This window comes from Struthio camelus, chromosome Z (assembly GCF_040807025.1).
Source record: "Struthio camelus isolate bStrCam1 chromosome Z, bStrCam1.hap1, whole genome shotgun sequence".
NCBI lineage: Eukaryota > Metazoa > Chordata > Aves > Struthioniformes > Struthionidae > Struthio > Struthio camelus.
Genome location: NC_090982.1, coordinates 53,484,474 through 53,499,085, shown reverse-complemented (window position 1 = coordinate 53,499,085; position 14,612 = coordinate 53,484,474). Strand labels below are relative to the sequence as shown.

At 37.9% G+C, this 14,612-nt stretch overlaps 1 protein-coding gene across 6 annotated transcripts in view; it reads right to left on the bottom strand.

Moving 5' to 3' along the window:
* MCTP1 (multiple C2 and transmembrane domain containing 1) overlaps positions 1-14,612 on the bottom strand; it is a 296,095-nt gene that overhangs the window by 51,698 nt on the left and 229,785 nt on the right. For all 6 annotated transcript variants that reach the window (XM_068927903.1, XM_068927902.1, XM_068927900.1 and 3 more), the window contains one exon: positions 2,948-3,067. In XM_068927903.1, coding sequence (XP_068784004.1) covers positions 2,948-3,067 — 120 coding nt within the window. The remainder of the gene's footprint in view (positions 1-2,947; positions 3,068-14,612) is intronic.

The window sequence follows — 14,612 nt, the reverse complement described above, 5'->3', positions numbered from 1 at the left end:
AGAGAACTCTTCCAAACTCCTTTTCGAGTCTGGCAATCTAAGTATCTTCCATGCTCATGAAGCAAGTTTAAAGTGCATACAGTTCTTAATTACATTTGTCTCATGTTAATTGAGTAAAAACAACAACAATAAAAACACCCAAACCCAAACACATTTATCTTTTTGTCTTATCAATAACTTGAGGATTTCAAAGCAGCTTCAAAGAACAGACGATACCTCTAAGTAGTCAATGATTTTACTGAGGCACACAAGAAATCTCTGAAGACCTGGGAACAGACTCTAGATCATCTGAATTCTAAGGCAATCTCTAGCCACCAGGAAACACTGCTTAATTAATTTAGTTAATATTTACACTCCACATAGGAAAACAGAAATATTCTAAATGACTCCTAATCTAATGATACTGTGTTAATGACCTGAGCTAAGGACTTGTGATATTACTAAAGATTTGAGAGTTAATTAGAAAGACATCCAGTGTGTCTGCGGATTACATCATAGAAGACAGATGCTAACCATGATGATAACCAAGTTCAGTTCATTAAGAATGAGGTAACTAAGCTCAATTCACTAAAAACAAGGTCCCAACTGACTTGCTATAAACCAAAAAGTGTAAATAGTAGCACAAACATAACAAAATCAGGGAAGAACTCTACTGGTTGATAAAAGCTGTATTGGGCTTGGTCTGAAAGAATTTTAGCAAGAGAAACATTTTTAGAGCAGCATTTTGGTGTCCTCATCAGAGAGCCTATCAACAGCTTCATTACTTTGTTAGAAAAGTTGCCTGAGTCAATTAATCTTTACATGCAGGTGGTATTTTAGAAAGAAATGAAGTGCACTGCAGCTCACAAGTGAAATCTCTCCTTTCACAAGGGATTTCAGTTACCCATAAAACCCTCAGGTTGAAAAGCTTCAAGAGTTTCAGGAAGCTAGAGACCAAAGGCTATGATTTAAAAAATGCATCTTTTAAATCTTGATTGCAAATCTTAGACTTTTCCCCATAAATGTAACAACCTTTGGGGTCTACCTTTGGGAATAACTCTAGCATCTTTATCCCTAATTTTAGATGACCTTAGGAGTTACAACAACCTGTCGTGGAGAGGTAATACCAGTGCCAGGATCAGTTATATCAATTGGACCGGCCACTAGTAATTGCAGTGGCTGGACACTTGGGTGATTGGATCATTCAGGCTGGAAGGGACCTCAGAAGGTCTCTAACACAACCACCTGCCCAAAGCAGGGGCAGCTGTGAAGTCAGAACAGATTGCTCTGGTCTGGGCTTTATCCACTCCTGAAAACCTCCAAGAACAGAGATTGCACAACCTCTCTGGGCAACCTGTTCCTCTGCCTGCCTGTCCTCACGGCAAAAAAAGAGTCTCATTACACATATAGTCTGAACCTCACTTTCTTCAACTTATGCCCATTGTCTCTTGTCCTCCCATGATGCACTATTTGTGAAGAGCCTAGCTCCATCCTAATAACCTTTCTGTACATAGTGGCAGCCCACTATTAGATCCTCCCCAAACCTTTCTCCTCCCCAGGCTTCGTCAAGACCAGTTCTCTCAGCTTCTCCTCAGAGGACAAGTGCTCCAGCCCCCCGACCATCTTGGTGGCCCTCCACTGAACTCATTGGTGCCCAAAACTGGACATTACCCTAGATGCAGTTTAACAAGTGCTGAGTGAAGGGGAGTAATCACTTCTCTCAATCCACTGGCTATGCTCCTATTAATGCAGCCTGGGATGCTGTTGGTGCTCTTTGCTGCCAGGCCACACTGTTGGCTCCTGTTCACCTTCCTGTCTATCAAGATGTCCAAATCCCTTTCAGCAGAGCTGCTGCCCAGACAGTCAGTCCCCAAACTGTATCACTGGAAGGGGTTATTCCTCTCCAAGCGCAGGACTTGTCATCTGTCCTTGTTGAATTATATGAGGGTCTTGTTGGCTCATTCCTCCAGCTTGCCTAGGTCTCTCTGAATGGCAGCCCTGCCCTCCACTGTATCAGCTGGTCCTACCCCCATTTAATGTCATCTGCAAACATGACAGAGTGCACCCCATCACCTCCTCCAGGTTATTGATAAAGATGCTAAACAGGACAGGTCCCAGTACACACCACTGTGGTATTCCACTTGTTATCAACCTCCAGGTACGGTATATCACTACCACCACCCTCAGAGACCAACTATCCAAACAGTTTTTTTACTCATCTAGGTGTCCACCCAGACCATAACGTCCTAGACAGCACACTGCTTTGGGGATATGAATACTGAATCTAATATCAATTTCTTAAGGCTCAAGAATAATACACATGCAAAACCCTTGAGCTGCCTGGACACTAGAAAATTTACATAGCACAGAATACAATTTCAACTTTTGAGGCATACTTCTGGAAGTCTGAACCATGCTTTCATTATTAATAAATGTCTGTTTTTAGTAAATGTTTGTTACTTTACATCCTAACTACATGCATTTATCTAAATACATTAAATGAGAAGGAAGTAAGAAAAGGTTTGTATTACGCCCACTGAATGTAACATAATACTGAAAAAAATGGTAAATACATTTTGAAACTGATAACAATTTGGAAACATTTTAACCTTTAACATCAGTACAAGGATGAAAAAGTGCAACATATGCACTTAGCGGTATACAGCCATTTTCAAAGAATTTGTCTTCTCCTGACCAGTAAGCCTCTCCTCTCTTCTCCCACATAAACCAGATTCTGAGGATAGTACATGTTCTACTATATTTTTAAATGACATTTTCAACAAAAACAGACACATTTATTGGACAGCTGGAGAAAAATTCAATTGCAGGTGGGAAAATTGTCCATCAAGCATCGGGAACTGAAATGTTTTTGAAAAGATGTCATATTTAAACTCAGTTATAAAATTTTATCTCTGTGTTAGTTAAAAAAGAAAAGGACATGTATGTGCTTGAAGTAGAAAAGACTTACTGTATCGTGTTGCCGGTTATCTTTCCCTGATACGATCAAGAAGTAGTTCCATGCCAACAGCAACAAGAAAGCCAGTGGTATCATGTAGAGCTCAAAGTTCCAAACCACAAAAAGGAAAAGCTAGAAGACAGAGGAGGAAAAAGTGATTCAACGCTCCATTACATTAAACTCACGAACAGTTAAGACCAATGAATTGAAACAGTTCTAAACAAAATCATCTCTCCATAGCAGGCAACAAGAACACTTTTTTATATCATTTTGCTGACCAGTCACTTACATGTGTAAAACAATTGCTACACTTTTGATTTGTTTGAATCTTAATTCTTCTGAAAGGAACGTTGGTATAGCGTAGCCTAAGAGGGAACATTAATTGTTCTCTAGTGAAATAATGCTTATGTGGACAAAATAATGCAAATTGGCATAAAAATAAGATGACAACATAATAAAGAAGAGGTTGAGTTATTTCTATGGATAATTTGTTCAAAAAGAAAAAATACATTTTTTAGAAGATGTAAACAGTACAATGAAAATCTGAAGGATTCATTTGTACAGAAGACTCAAAAATCACACTAAAAAGCAAAAAAGTCCAAATATTTGAATAAAATCATGGTAACACAGTAATGACCACAGAATCGCAGAAAATACAATTAAAAGGAATACTAGGAAGTCATTTAAGTCCATCCCTTTGAAAACTGATTTGTTGAATTTGTAGTATGCCTTCAAAACATCTTGAGCACTCTTTGATCCATGTCTGGAGGCTGACACAAGCACAAGCCGGCTAAATATCCCAGGGGCTGTTCTCTAACATGGAGCCCCTGGAAGCACAGAGATCGCAGTCCAGGCAGAAACCACTGCTCTGTGCCATGGAGCTGTGAAAAGCTTGATACCATGGACTTCTGTCTCGGATCTGTCAGACCTACCAAGGCTAGGAGCTAGCTTGATAGCTAGGCTATCAGAGGTAGCTTCTGACACCTGAAAGTCACAAACATTTGTCAGAGTCTGTAGCTGCCTAGCAGAGAGACTTCCAGGGAGATACTGCTCCCTGGTGATTCTGGAACAAAATTATTGTTTTTTCAGGAAAGAAATAAAAATATTTGGACTTAGGCGAGTTTGAACTAAAACCATTTTTACATCCAATTTTCCCCATGAACAAGAAGCTCTGTATTTTACCCAGCTCTAGTCCTAACATAACTTGGTTTATTTTCCTCTCGTATGACAAAAGTCAAAAATGAAAGTATTATGGTAAATTACACTATTTACCACAGCTGGATATATGCCTACTCTTCAGAAATCTTGCTAAGCTGTTTTCATTCAAATCCTATGACTTTAGCTTTTGAATATTTTTGTTTTTATAAACTAAAATTAATGAAGGTGTTATGTCTCAGAACTAGCAAACCTAAAGCAAAGCCAGTAACTAAATAAAGTGTCTCATTTAGCCAAAACCAATCATCTAGATGGATATAAATTTGAATAAGAACAAAATGGGGATTTTAATAACCTTCTGCTGTGAGGATTTCTGTTTAGAGTTGAAACAAAATGCTCTTATCAAATACAAACATCCACGTACAAGAAAAAAATCGGTATTTTAAGTAATCTACTGTCTCAAGGTCAGCTAACCTACCTTCCTTTCTCTACTTTCTGTCACTGAATGCTTTGTATCTGGAAGTCTTGTGAGACTGCAAGACAAACATGACGAATACTGAAAGAACTGAAAAAGAAGTTTGTGTAACATATATAAGAGGATACTGGTGCTGTTAACAGTTAATATTTTATTTGAAAGAAAATTAGGTTTTGAGGGGTCATTTAGTTTCAAAGGAAATCTGTTACAAATTGTAATGAATAAGAAGCAAGCAACAGCTCACAGAATGCTAGAGTTCTTCCAGGAGGGAGGTGATAAATGGGAATTTGATCTGGCATATTTGACATAGCCAACCTAAAACAAAATTCTAATCTCAAAAGAAACACAAGGAATCCTTGCACCAATTAACTCCAGAAACGCCCTGTGTCAATGGATACATGCTGCGCTGAGCTTTGGAAGTTGGTGAATAATATCCAGCTATCAGAAATGTGGATTCCAGAGACTACTTGTTGAGAAATACCAATGTATACAGCCTGTCTTATGTTCCCATTTTAAATTTAGTTAGAAAGACGTAAAGAAAATCTTCAGGTAATATCCAAACGATCCATGACTCCAGAGAAAAAAAGCCAGCAACCTAGATGCTTTCGGGAGATATCTAGAGGTCTCCAGTCTAACCCCTTACTCACAGCAGGGTCACTACTGAATTCAGACCAGGTTGCTCAGGGCTTTGTCCAGCTGCATCCTGTAAACCTCTAAGGATGAAGAGAGACCACACAACCACTGCTGAACCACTGCATGTCACCATGAGGAAAAAGTTGCGCCTTCTGGAACCTCACTGTCTCTCACTTCTTTCTTTGTGCACCTCCGTAAATACCCTGGCTCTTCTCAGTAGCATCCCATTGGCATGGGCAGGTTGCTGCTAGGTCTCCCCAAAGCTGTCCTTTCTGCCAGCCTTTCCTTACAGGCCTCGAGCTCCAGGCCCTGACCACTCTGTGGTGGCTCTCTGCCGAACTCATTCAAGTTTATCAACGTTCCGTACTTTCTCATATTGGCAGGGAGAGGGGAGTAAAATTGGACTCAGTAATCTAGACGTGATCTAATGAGTGTGAGAATAATGACAGAAAATTATCCATCTAAAAGGACAGACAGCTATCAGAAAAGGTGTCAAAAATAAAATCCAAAAAGCTCCAAATTCACAAAAGTCTCTTTAAGACTTGTATGGACCTTTGCAAAAGTGGGCACTACACCTGCCATCTCCTTTAAAAGATTTCTCTGACTTGCCAGCTTCATTTCCATCTAGTCTGGCTGAATTTTAACTGGTTGCTTCTTTCAGAAGCACCTGTCTCAGCCAGGCACTAAGAAAACAGGGACTCTGTATTTGCAACACAAATGAGATGTATGCTGTGTGAAAGCAGCACAGTGATAGCACTGCAAGTGAAATTGCCTCACTATCTCCCCCAGAAGAAAAATGCACTCACACAAACACACGAGGGAGAAAACAAACAGATTCCCAGCATTAGGCAAAGACTTTTAAGTAAACACAGCAGCCCCAAAAACTAGTGCAGAACAGCAAGAAAATCCTGGGGCTCAGTTCTTAGGCATAAAGGATCTTACAGCTAGGAGGAGAAGGAATAGAGGGGAGGCTGTATGTATGAATCTATTCCATTAACTTTATTTCATCCACGAAGAGGAGGGAAACCTACATATCCCTCCATTAAATAAGTACAGGGAGAAAAAGCAGAGCCGCAAAAGCACAGGATCAGGTATAAAAGGTCAGTCCTGGGACCTGCCCATGCCTATAAAGCATCCAGTGGAACATGGACTGTATCCGGTATGATCTCTTTCAAAGAAATAATGGCTCTACTCAGTCTAAAAAAGGATCCTCATCACTACTGAAACAAGCCAACTATTTTAAGGGAGGAGTGGGAGTCTCAAAGGTTACAGTTTAATATAGCTGCCATTTCCTACACATAAGACAGTGAGGGAGGACTTTTTTTTCTTCTCCCCTGTGAGATCAAGATTTTAAGAGTCACCGGCATGAACCGGCCATTTACAACACCACATCAGTTGATACTCTTAGTGAGAGACACATGCATTAAACGATCATTCAGTGAGACACATGACACTATCCCTGGTGTACAACACTTCAAAAAATAATTTAAGTTGGAATATTGAATATCCTATTCTTTTGCAAACTACAGTATATTTTAAAAAGAAACCTCATCCAAAATGATTAACACTTCCTACTGTTCAGAAAAAAAGCCTGCCCTTTCAGACTAGCAGCTGTGGATCATTAGCTTTCCAGTGATGAGATGTGTTTGATGAGTATTTTTCTTTCTAATTAAGAGATGAGATTCTCTATTTGACTCTCTCTTCAGACAGAAGTGAAGAGAAAGATTTCTCCCTGTGTGGAAAGGCAGTATTCTACAGAACAATTATTTCAGATTTCTTTTTATCTACCTCCACCCAATTTCATTTCATTTTTAACAGAACCCTGTTTGCACCCACAGACTTCACAGTATTAACCCTTTTGTTTCCCAGCTCTTTCTTACTTTTGCTTCTAATTTTGACTACCAGCAGAAAAGAATACTTAGAAAAATGGATCACCCCACACAGGAGATAATGACCCACATCTTCAAGTGCAGAAGAGACCAAAGTGCAGCCGGGCTGCAAGTATATCTGTTTGAGAACTTTCTGACAGAAATTAGAAAACGCGCTTTTCACAGAAAAGCCTGGGTTCAATGAAAGTCACAGAACGGAGCACAAGATGCTTCCAGCTGACATATACGGAGCTTTGCAGGACCTGCAGCCTCGGAGCAACCTTGATACGAGGATTCCCTTGAGGCAAAAAGCAAAGGGGGCTTGACAGCATTCCCCCTTTTAAGCTTCCCAGGGCTTCCAGTCATTTTGTCTGGGAACTGAAAGTCTTAAGTAGATGAGTCACCTAGTGAGTCCCAAGACTGACCGAGGAACCTTGAAATATGCATTCACAGTACCCAGAGTCCTGAGCTGTAATGAGTTTAGCAGTACAGTGAGATATGGCCATTTCCACGACCACTGCGTCACACAGTGCATGACACAATACTGCAGCCTCCCCTTCAACGTATGGCTGCTGCCGTTCTCTTTTAAAGAGGATTCTTATAGCTTCACTTATATATATTACCTGCACCTTTGCCTTACCAGCATTACCCAATTGCTGATTACCCTGGAAATTTAAAAGTTGGCTGTGTGGAGTTTTGGCACAATCACAGAAAGAGCCTGTTTGCCACTCCAAACTCTATGCTCTAATCATAAGATCATCCATTCACCCTTTAAGCTTAAAAGGACAATTGTGTTTCCTGAGGCTTTGCCCCTTGCACGCATTCTTGGAAGACTAGAAAGACTGAAAGATAACCCACATATCTGCATGGTACAGACTCTCTATTAAGTACTGCAGGCTTAAGGCTCTAGTACAATTCTGCATGGTGTTTATATGGTAAAATACTGAAAAATTCATTTCACTGTACCTTGGAGTGCAGTCAGGAGTCTCCTTCATTAAAAAATTAGGCTGTTGCCTCTGATGATCATGACCCTTCTTATCTTGTGTGATACTCTGAGATTTTTTTTTTAAAAATATTTCCTCTACCCGCATCAAATCCCAAACACACTAATAGTATTAACATAACCATTTATGAGAAGCCATATAGAACGTAGTGCCCTCAGTCAGGTACGTCTGGAAGAAATATGCCTTTTGAACGTATTTTAAAGCATCCCACAACCGTTTTGGTTTTTTTTAAGCACTCTTGCAATTTTCGTTCCAACTACCTAAGTGTCAGTAAAAGGCGAGCTCTGAACGATTTGAGTCTTAAACACAATATCTGTTACTGTTTCTTTGAATGGACAGAAGTCGACTTGACAATAGCAACAGCATGGGACATTTAAAAAATACAGAAAAAAAATGTATGCCATTCCTGGCTATGTTATTTTTGACAGATTTCTAGTGTAACCTTGGACAAGTGGTGGTTCTCCTTTTTATACTGTAGAGGCCTTGGTAGTCTGAGAAACGCTGAATAATTAGTATTCTTGATTCTGTAAGAGCTTTTCCTTTATCTCAGACACAAACTTAACAGATTTCCTGCATCTTCTCTCTTTTTGCTGGAATAACAAAAGAACAGCCCAGTTCACTGTAATTTAGATTTTGTCTCTATTTATTCCAGGTAGAGCAAGAAAATAAAGATACTGCCAAGATAAAAAGTAGTAAGATCTTAACTGATTGGACTAATTAGTATTTTAATTGCAGTCTTGATAAGGAAAATTCCTATTGAAAAATTGATGGCAGCTCTAGCTAGAATACTTCAGCCCCACACTCAATAAAAATATTTTCGTTTTTTACTATGCAAGACATTTCTGGTCCTGGCTTTTGCATGTTGATTATTTGCATGATAAACCCATAGTTTTATTACATCTGAATTATTTCATTTAAGTATGGTGTAACTCTAGTTATTAAAGAAGCAACAATTAGATATGAGTCACCTGATGTGTTTCAATTCACCCAATTTTTTTTTGAAACGCATCTATAGCTAAATGGACTTATTTCACCTGAATATCCTCCAAGATGATACTATCATCCAGTCATACCATAATGTAAGCTACCTGACTCTTGACAGGATTGTCAGCACCAATAAAACCTTTTAGTTAGAAGCTTGAAAGTTTTCATTTAATTTTTTTTTTCCTTTTTCAACTTACAACTTGTACTAGCATTTCACATCATTCTCCAGAAGTCACAGACGAAAGTGCTACGACTTTGCTCTGAAAATGCTGACAATTCCAAGAAAGTGAACCCCAGAGCATGAATATAGCATCATTTTAAACAGCACACGAATTACTAATGTTAAATTCATGCCACTGTTTCTAGTTTCATATAGCAGAAGTTAGGTGGAAATAAAAGTAACGTATTCACAAAAAAAATCTGTAAATATTTATAAAATGTTGAGTCTCTTGGGTCATTCTTCCCTTTCACTTACAAGTTTCTGAGTTACATTAGTAACGCTGCAGAGTTAGTAGCCAGCTCGCAATTAGAAAAGCAAAATGTGGTTCACTGAGGCCATTACCATACACAAAGCCTACTGCCATTCTCAGCTGCAGTTCAACGTATAGTTGTTTTCTCAGACTTCTATCTAAAATGCAGACAAACTAGGAGAAATTGATATTATTTTCCCTATGAGCAATCACACCTGGTATCAAGTACCAAATGCCCTACCAGGATACATTAGATCAAAGGCATGCCTGAAAATGGGGCTATTAGGTTCATTGAACCTTGTCCCTTTTTAGTACTCCATTTTCTCCACAATATCCAATTGTTTACTGAATGACCCATTTCTTTGTTTCAGCAACATTACTTAGAAGACTATTTTACACATTAATTATTTTCTAAGTAAAAAAGTGCTTTTAATGCCTGTCCTCAATTTGTTTTTGCTTTGCTTTTATGTATGCCTTTTAAGCTGATTTACTCTTTTTAGTACAGTTCTGCTGAGATGGGTAATCACCAGCTATAAGATTCAAGCCATTTTATAATTCAAAGTGTCTAATTTTTTTCTGTCCCCACTGCACATGCCTTTTCCACTTGAAATCAATCCAGTCCTTCCTAATTTTAAAATTCCTTAACAATTGCCTAACATACTTAGAGAGCTGAACAAGCCATTTCACTTGGAAGCACCATACTACAAAAGATATCATACTAAAAAGTACATTTCACAGGCACTTTAGAGATATTTTTCAACACACAAATCTGTATCACAAATCCATGTCTCCATTCCTTTCACACAAAAAATTGGAATTCATCAGATTTCTCCTCTATTACAATTGCACTGATATAAGGGTAGGAATGTTGAAAGTGGAAATATATGCACCACTCTAGAAGCAAAATCTGAAGTGTTGGCTTTGAAAGTGTAAAATCACAACATGGATCACGCTTAATAACTACAGCTGTTTATTTAGTGGATTTCCCCTCCTCTCCTTATAGCTTGGGTAACCAAGCAAGGGTTGAAGGACTTTGAACTTGCCTCTTGTTCTTCCCAAATTTCACAGACGATAGGTATTCTTACCGTCTGCAGGAGAGCCCTCACTATCTATTGAGCTGCGTATAGGGAAAAAGAAAAATACCGGGTTACTTTCTTTAGCCTACTAAGAAAGGCTTTACTTTAGATCCACTGTAGTCCAAACTAACAGAAAAATGTCAGAGCTTTTTATCTATACTGCATGAATGCTCTTCCAAACGATGTGTTTTTATTTATATGCCATACTGGACCAGATTCATTTTTTTCCTCATTTGCTCACAGTCCCTTACTCTCTGTCCATTTTTGTATATGAAGGAAAATCATTTAGCATTCTAAGACAAGAATGAAAACACCATAGAAAATTGTAATATGCCACAAATAGTCAACCATTACCCAACTACTATAAAATAAATGTTTGGAAACATATTTCCTTTTTTTCCTCCAAAGAAAAATAAGACAAATATTTCAAAAAGTTATCAGCTGAAGGTAAATTACTTACGTTTAACAAATGTTTAAATTGTGCTTATGTGCTGATGCTAGGAAAAAACTAAACCACCCCTCCCCACCGTTCAATTACAAATAACCACCACTGAAAATGGACCATTAGGACACAAAGTAGTCTAGCCCCTGAAAAGTGAGCCCTGTGGCTGTAGGGAAATCTAGATTTTGCCAGCTGTCAGTTAGAAATGAAAAGGGTAGCAATAGCATTTAAACTGTGTAAATCAGGACTAAAGTAGCCTAAGAGGGACATGGGGGCAGTCTGTGATTTCCAGCACAGACAATAAAATGCAAACATACTGATTTATATTTTGATAAGTATCCTCATGCTTGGAACAAACAAACAGCAGATTCTATTAAAAAAAGTAGAGACACTTCTGAAGTCTCATTTCACTGAGTGAAACTGTACTGCCCTTACTGTACTGAAGATACTCTGAGTTAAATTTTCAGTTAAGGCTTAATCCTATAATTGTGTCTCCTCTACTATTTGAGGACAGTTGCATCCACACACTGGTTTCTCTGATATCCTAGAGATGTCAGCTATTCACACAAAGAATCCCTTTGCTGAATCTGTCCCTTCAGTCAGAGTTAAAAGTGAGGTTGAATCAAGTTGTCTTTCTGCTTCTCCCCTTTTCCTTCTGTTTCTAAAAAAAAAAAAAAAAAAAAAAAAATTGGGGGGGGCTTTTTGGAAGGAGAGGAGGGAGTCGCAGTGGAACAGGATGATGCAAGAATCATCAAAAGGCAGGATTGCTTCTGTTCAAAACTATAAAACATCCCTTCATGAGAGTACAAATACATGCAGACAAATACAAATTTCTCTAGTGATTTCTGTAAAGTCTATTTTATATATTAGGTCCCCTTTTGAAAGGTGCCACTTGCCATCAACTATCATTTGATATCAATTAACTTGGTGTAATGTTGGCTTATTTTAAATTTTCAAGATCATCAATCAACTTTAGTGAGCTTTCTATGTTGATTTTTATGCTTCTGATTGATGACCCATTTCATTTTGTTTTTTTTATAAGGTCTGGAGTATTGGTTAGGTATAACTGCAAAATAATAAATAAATGATCAAGAGTTTTTGCTTTTGATTGTCCTGCTTTCCTTAAGTACTTATTCCTCAAACTGAAAGTCATTCAGTCAACGTAAGAAAGCATCCTTCCCCCTTTTTATATACTTTGCTGCAAATACATCTTAAGGAATAACAATATATTTCAGATATCTGAACACTCCTGGTAACCATCACCTAAATCTGTCTCGAAATATTCTCCTTCCCTAATCTTAAGACTTTCCCACACCACTTCAGTTCTGAAAAAAACACACTGAGTTATGTTTAGCATCTCTAGCTATGTATGCCTCTTTCTATTTGCAACTCTAATATTAATCCAGGGCTGATATAACTCACCTCTCTTTTCTTTCAGTGTTTTACTCTGTCTTTCCCCATAGGCATCATGTAGTGAGTGCCTTCCCCCTACCTTGATTGATCTAGTTAAACCTGCTTAGATGCTAGAGATCTCCTCTATATGTCCATATAAGAGGTATATTTTTCTTCAGTATTTACCAAGCTTCTAAACTGTCTTGCACAGAACAAGGCTGTAGAAATGAGAAATCAGTAGGAAGTACTAGTTTAGGCAGTAAAGCAAGGCAGCTCTCAGTGTCTGAACAAGCTGAATTCTGTAGTAAAAAGACTGGCCCTGGGCCAAGGCCACTGAGACGAGCAAGTATTTTTAGTTCCCTGGTAGGATAGCTATAATTATATCCTGCAATGCTTTCTTTAAACAAAATGCAAAATAAACTCTCCAAACTCATTTTAAGCTGCAAGTTTTCTTTAGAAGACTAAAATAGATTCCAAGAAAGCTAAAGTATGTCCATGCCTTTCTAGGTAAAAGTAGAAAAAATGCACCATAAGTTGAACAATGATAATTGCTATTAACATAAACAATATTAACACCAAATATAAACACCAGATTAATACTGCAAGAGTTAAAATACAGTTCACAGAGTGCAAGGTGTATTGTACATTTTCAATTTGAGACCATTATTATTGTAAAATACACTACAAAGGGATGGTAAGACAGCTATTAATCCCTGTTACGAATTGGTAGAAACAGTCATGATTGGAATAATTTAAAAAATTTAAAGAACAACTAAGATATTTACTATTGCACGACCATTCAAACTTTGGATGACCTTAGTTCTTTGTGCCTCTGCTAAACTTCTCTGGCATGCAAAACTCCCTTCATGTGCACTTGAAAAATTGACATCACATTCTTACAGCATTTCTTGCAAGAGTAGCATCATTCTGAACTGCTGGAGATGAACAAGAACTGGAAGTGATATACTTAGTTAAGATATATGCTAATCACACTTAAGGATGGCTACTGCACTTTTATTCTTGTGAAAAGATTCCCTCAACACCCACTTAATTGGGACAAGTGCAAATTTGTCTTAGTACCCTTCTTTGTGGGAAAAGCAATGGAGGAGATGTAGATCTACTTTTCAAATAGAACACATCTGAGAGAAACCAAACGAACTACATGAAGAAAAAAGAAAAGTAGACTTGCAAAACAAAAAAGTGACTTCTTTTTGTTAAGAAACTACAGAAAGAACCTCATATTCTCACTAGAGTTAAGAAACAATTCATATAAGATGCTGAAGAAATAGAAGTGAGGTGAAGATAAGGGAAAAACAAAGGTGGACAACATCCAGCAAGTTCTTAGCAATAACAGCAAGCTCTATGGACACCAAGCAAGCTAGATAGGGCACAACTCTTCTAAAAGAAAGAAAAATTTTTCTATGAAAGATACCATGTAATCATGCAAGCTAACTGACACACGTGTGAAAAAAAATTTGAGATTTTTAAAACTGATTTTTAAGGTTCACTGTTGCCAACTAAATTGAGAAATAAAATCTATAATTTATAATGTAATTTGTCAAGGAAAACAAATTCAGAAAGACATGACTTACTTTCTTATGATCCTAAGTGGAAAACTGTGTTCTACTGATCTTGCTGAAGTAACGCTACCAGAGGGAAATGTATACTTTCATGCTATTAAAAAACAAACGTGCCCTTCCAATTGTTTCTCTGTAATAAACAGAATTAATTTTGTATTTCCACAAACTACATTAGATCATTTTTAGCACAAAGAGGTGTGCCCTGGCAACTTGCCTATTGTTTCTGTAGTTATTTTTCCAGCCAACAAATGCTGCGGTCCAAGCTGTTTCTCTCTTTATAACTGGCTTTCTCCAGGCTGTACTAGCTTGCAGGAAGTGCGGTTGTGCACTCCAGACACATGATGTTTTGTAGAATCTACCTTTCCTTTCGGTAGTTCACTGTCTCAGCAACATTACACTTCATTTATTTAGACGTCTGCCACTCCAACATGTTTAACCATACTTCAACAAAGAAATGTTCTACAGCTCTAGCAAAACCATTTATTGAGCCAGCAACATCATCAATAACATTTACTAACCAGTGAAGAATGCTGCATTTTATAGATGCTCATTTCAAAGCACATCCTTAAAAGATGAACAGGAGAACAGGAGATTTTAT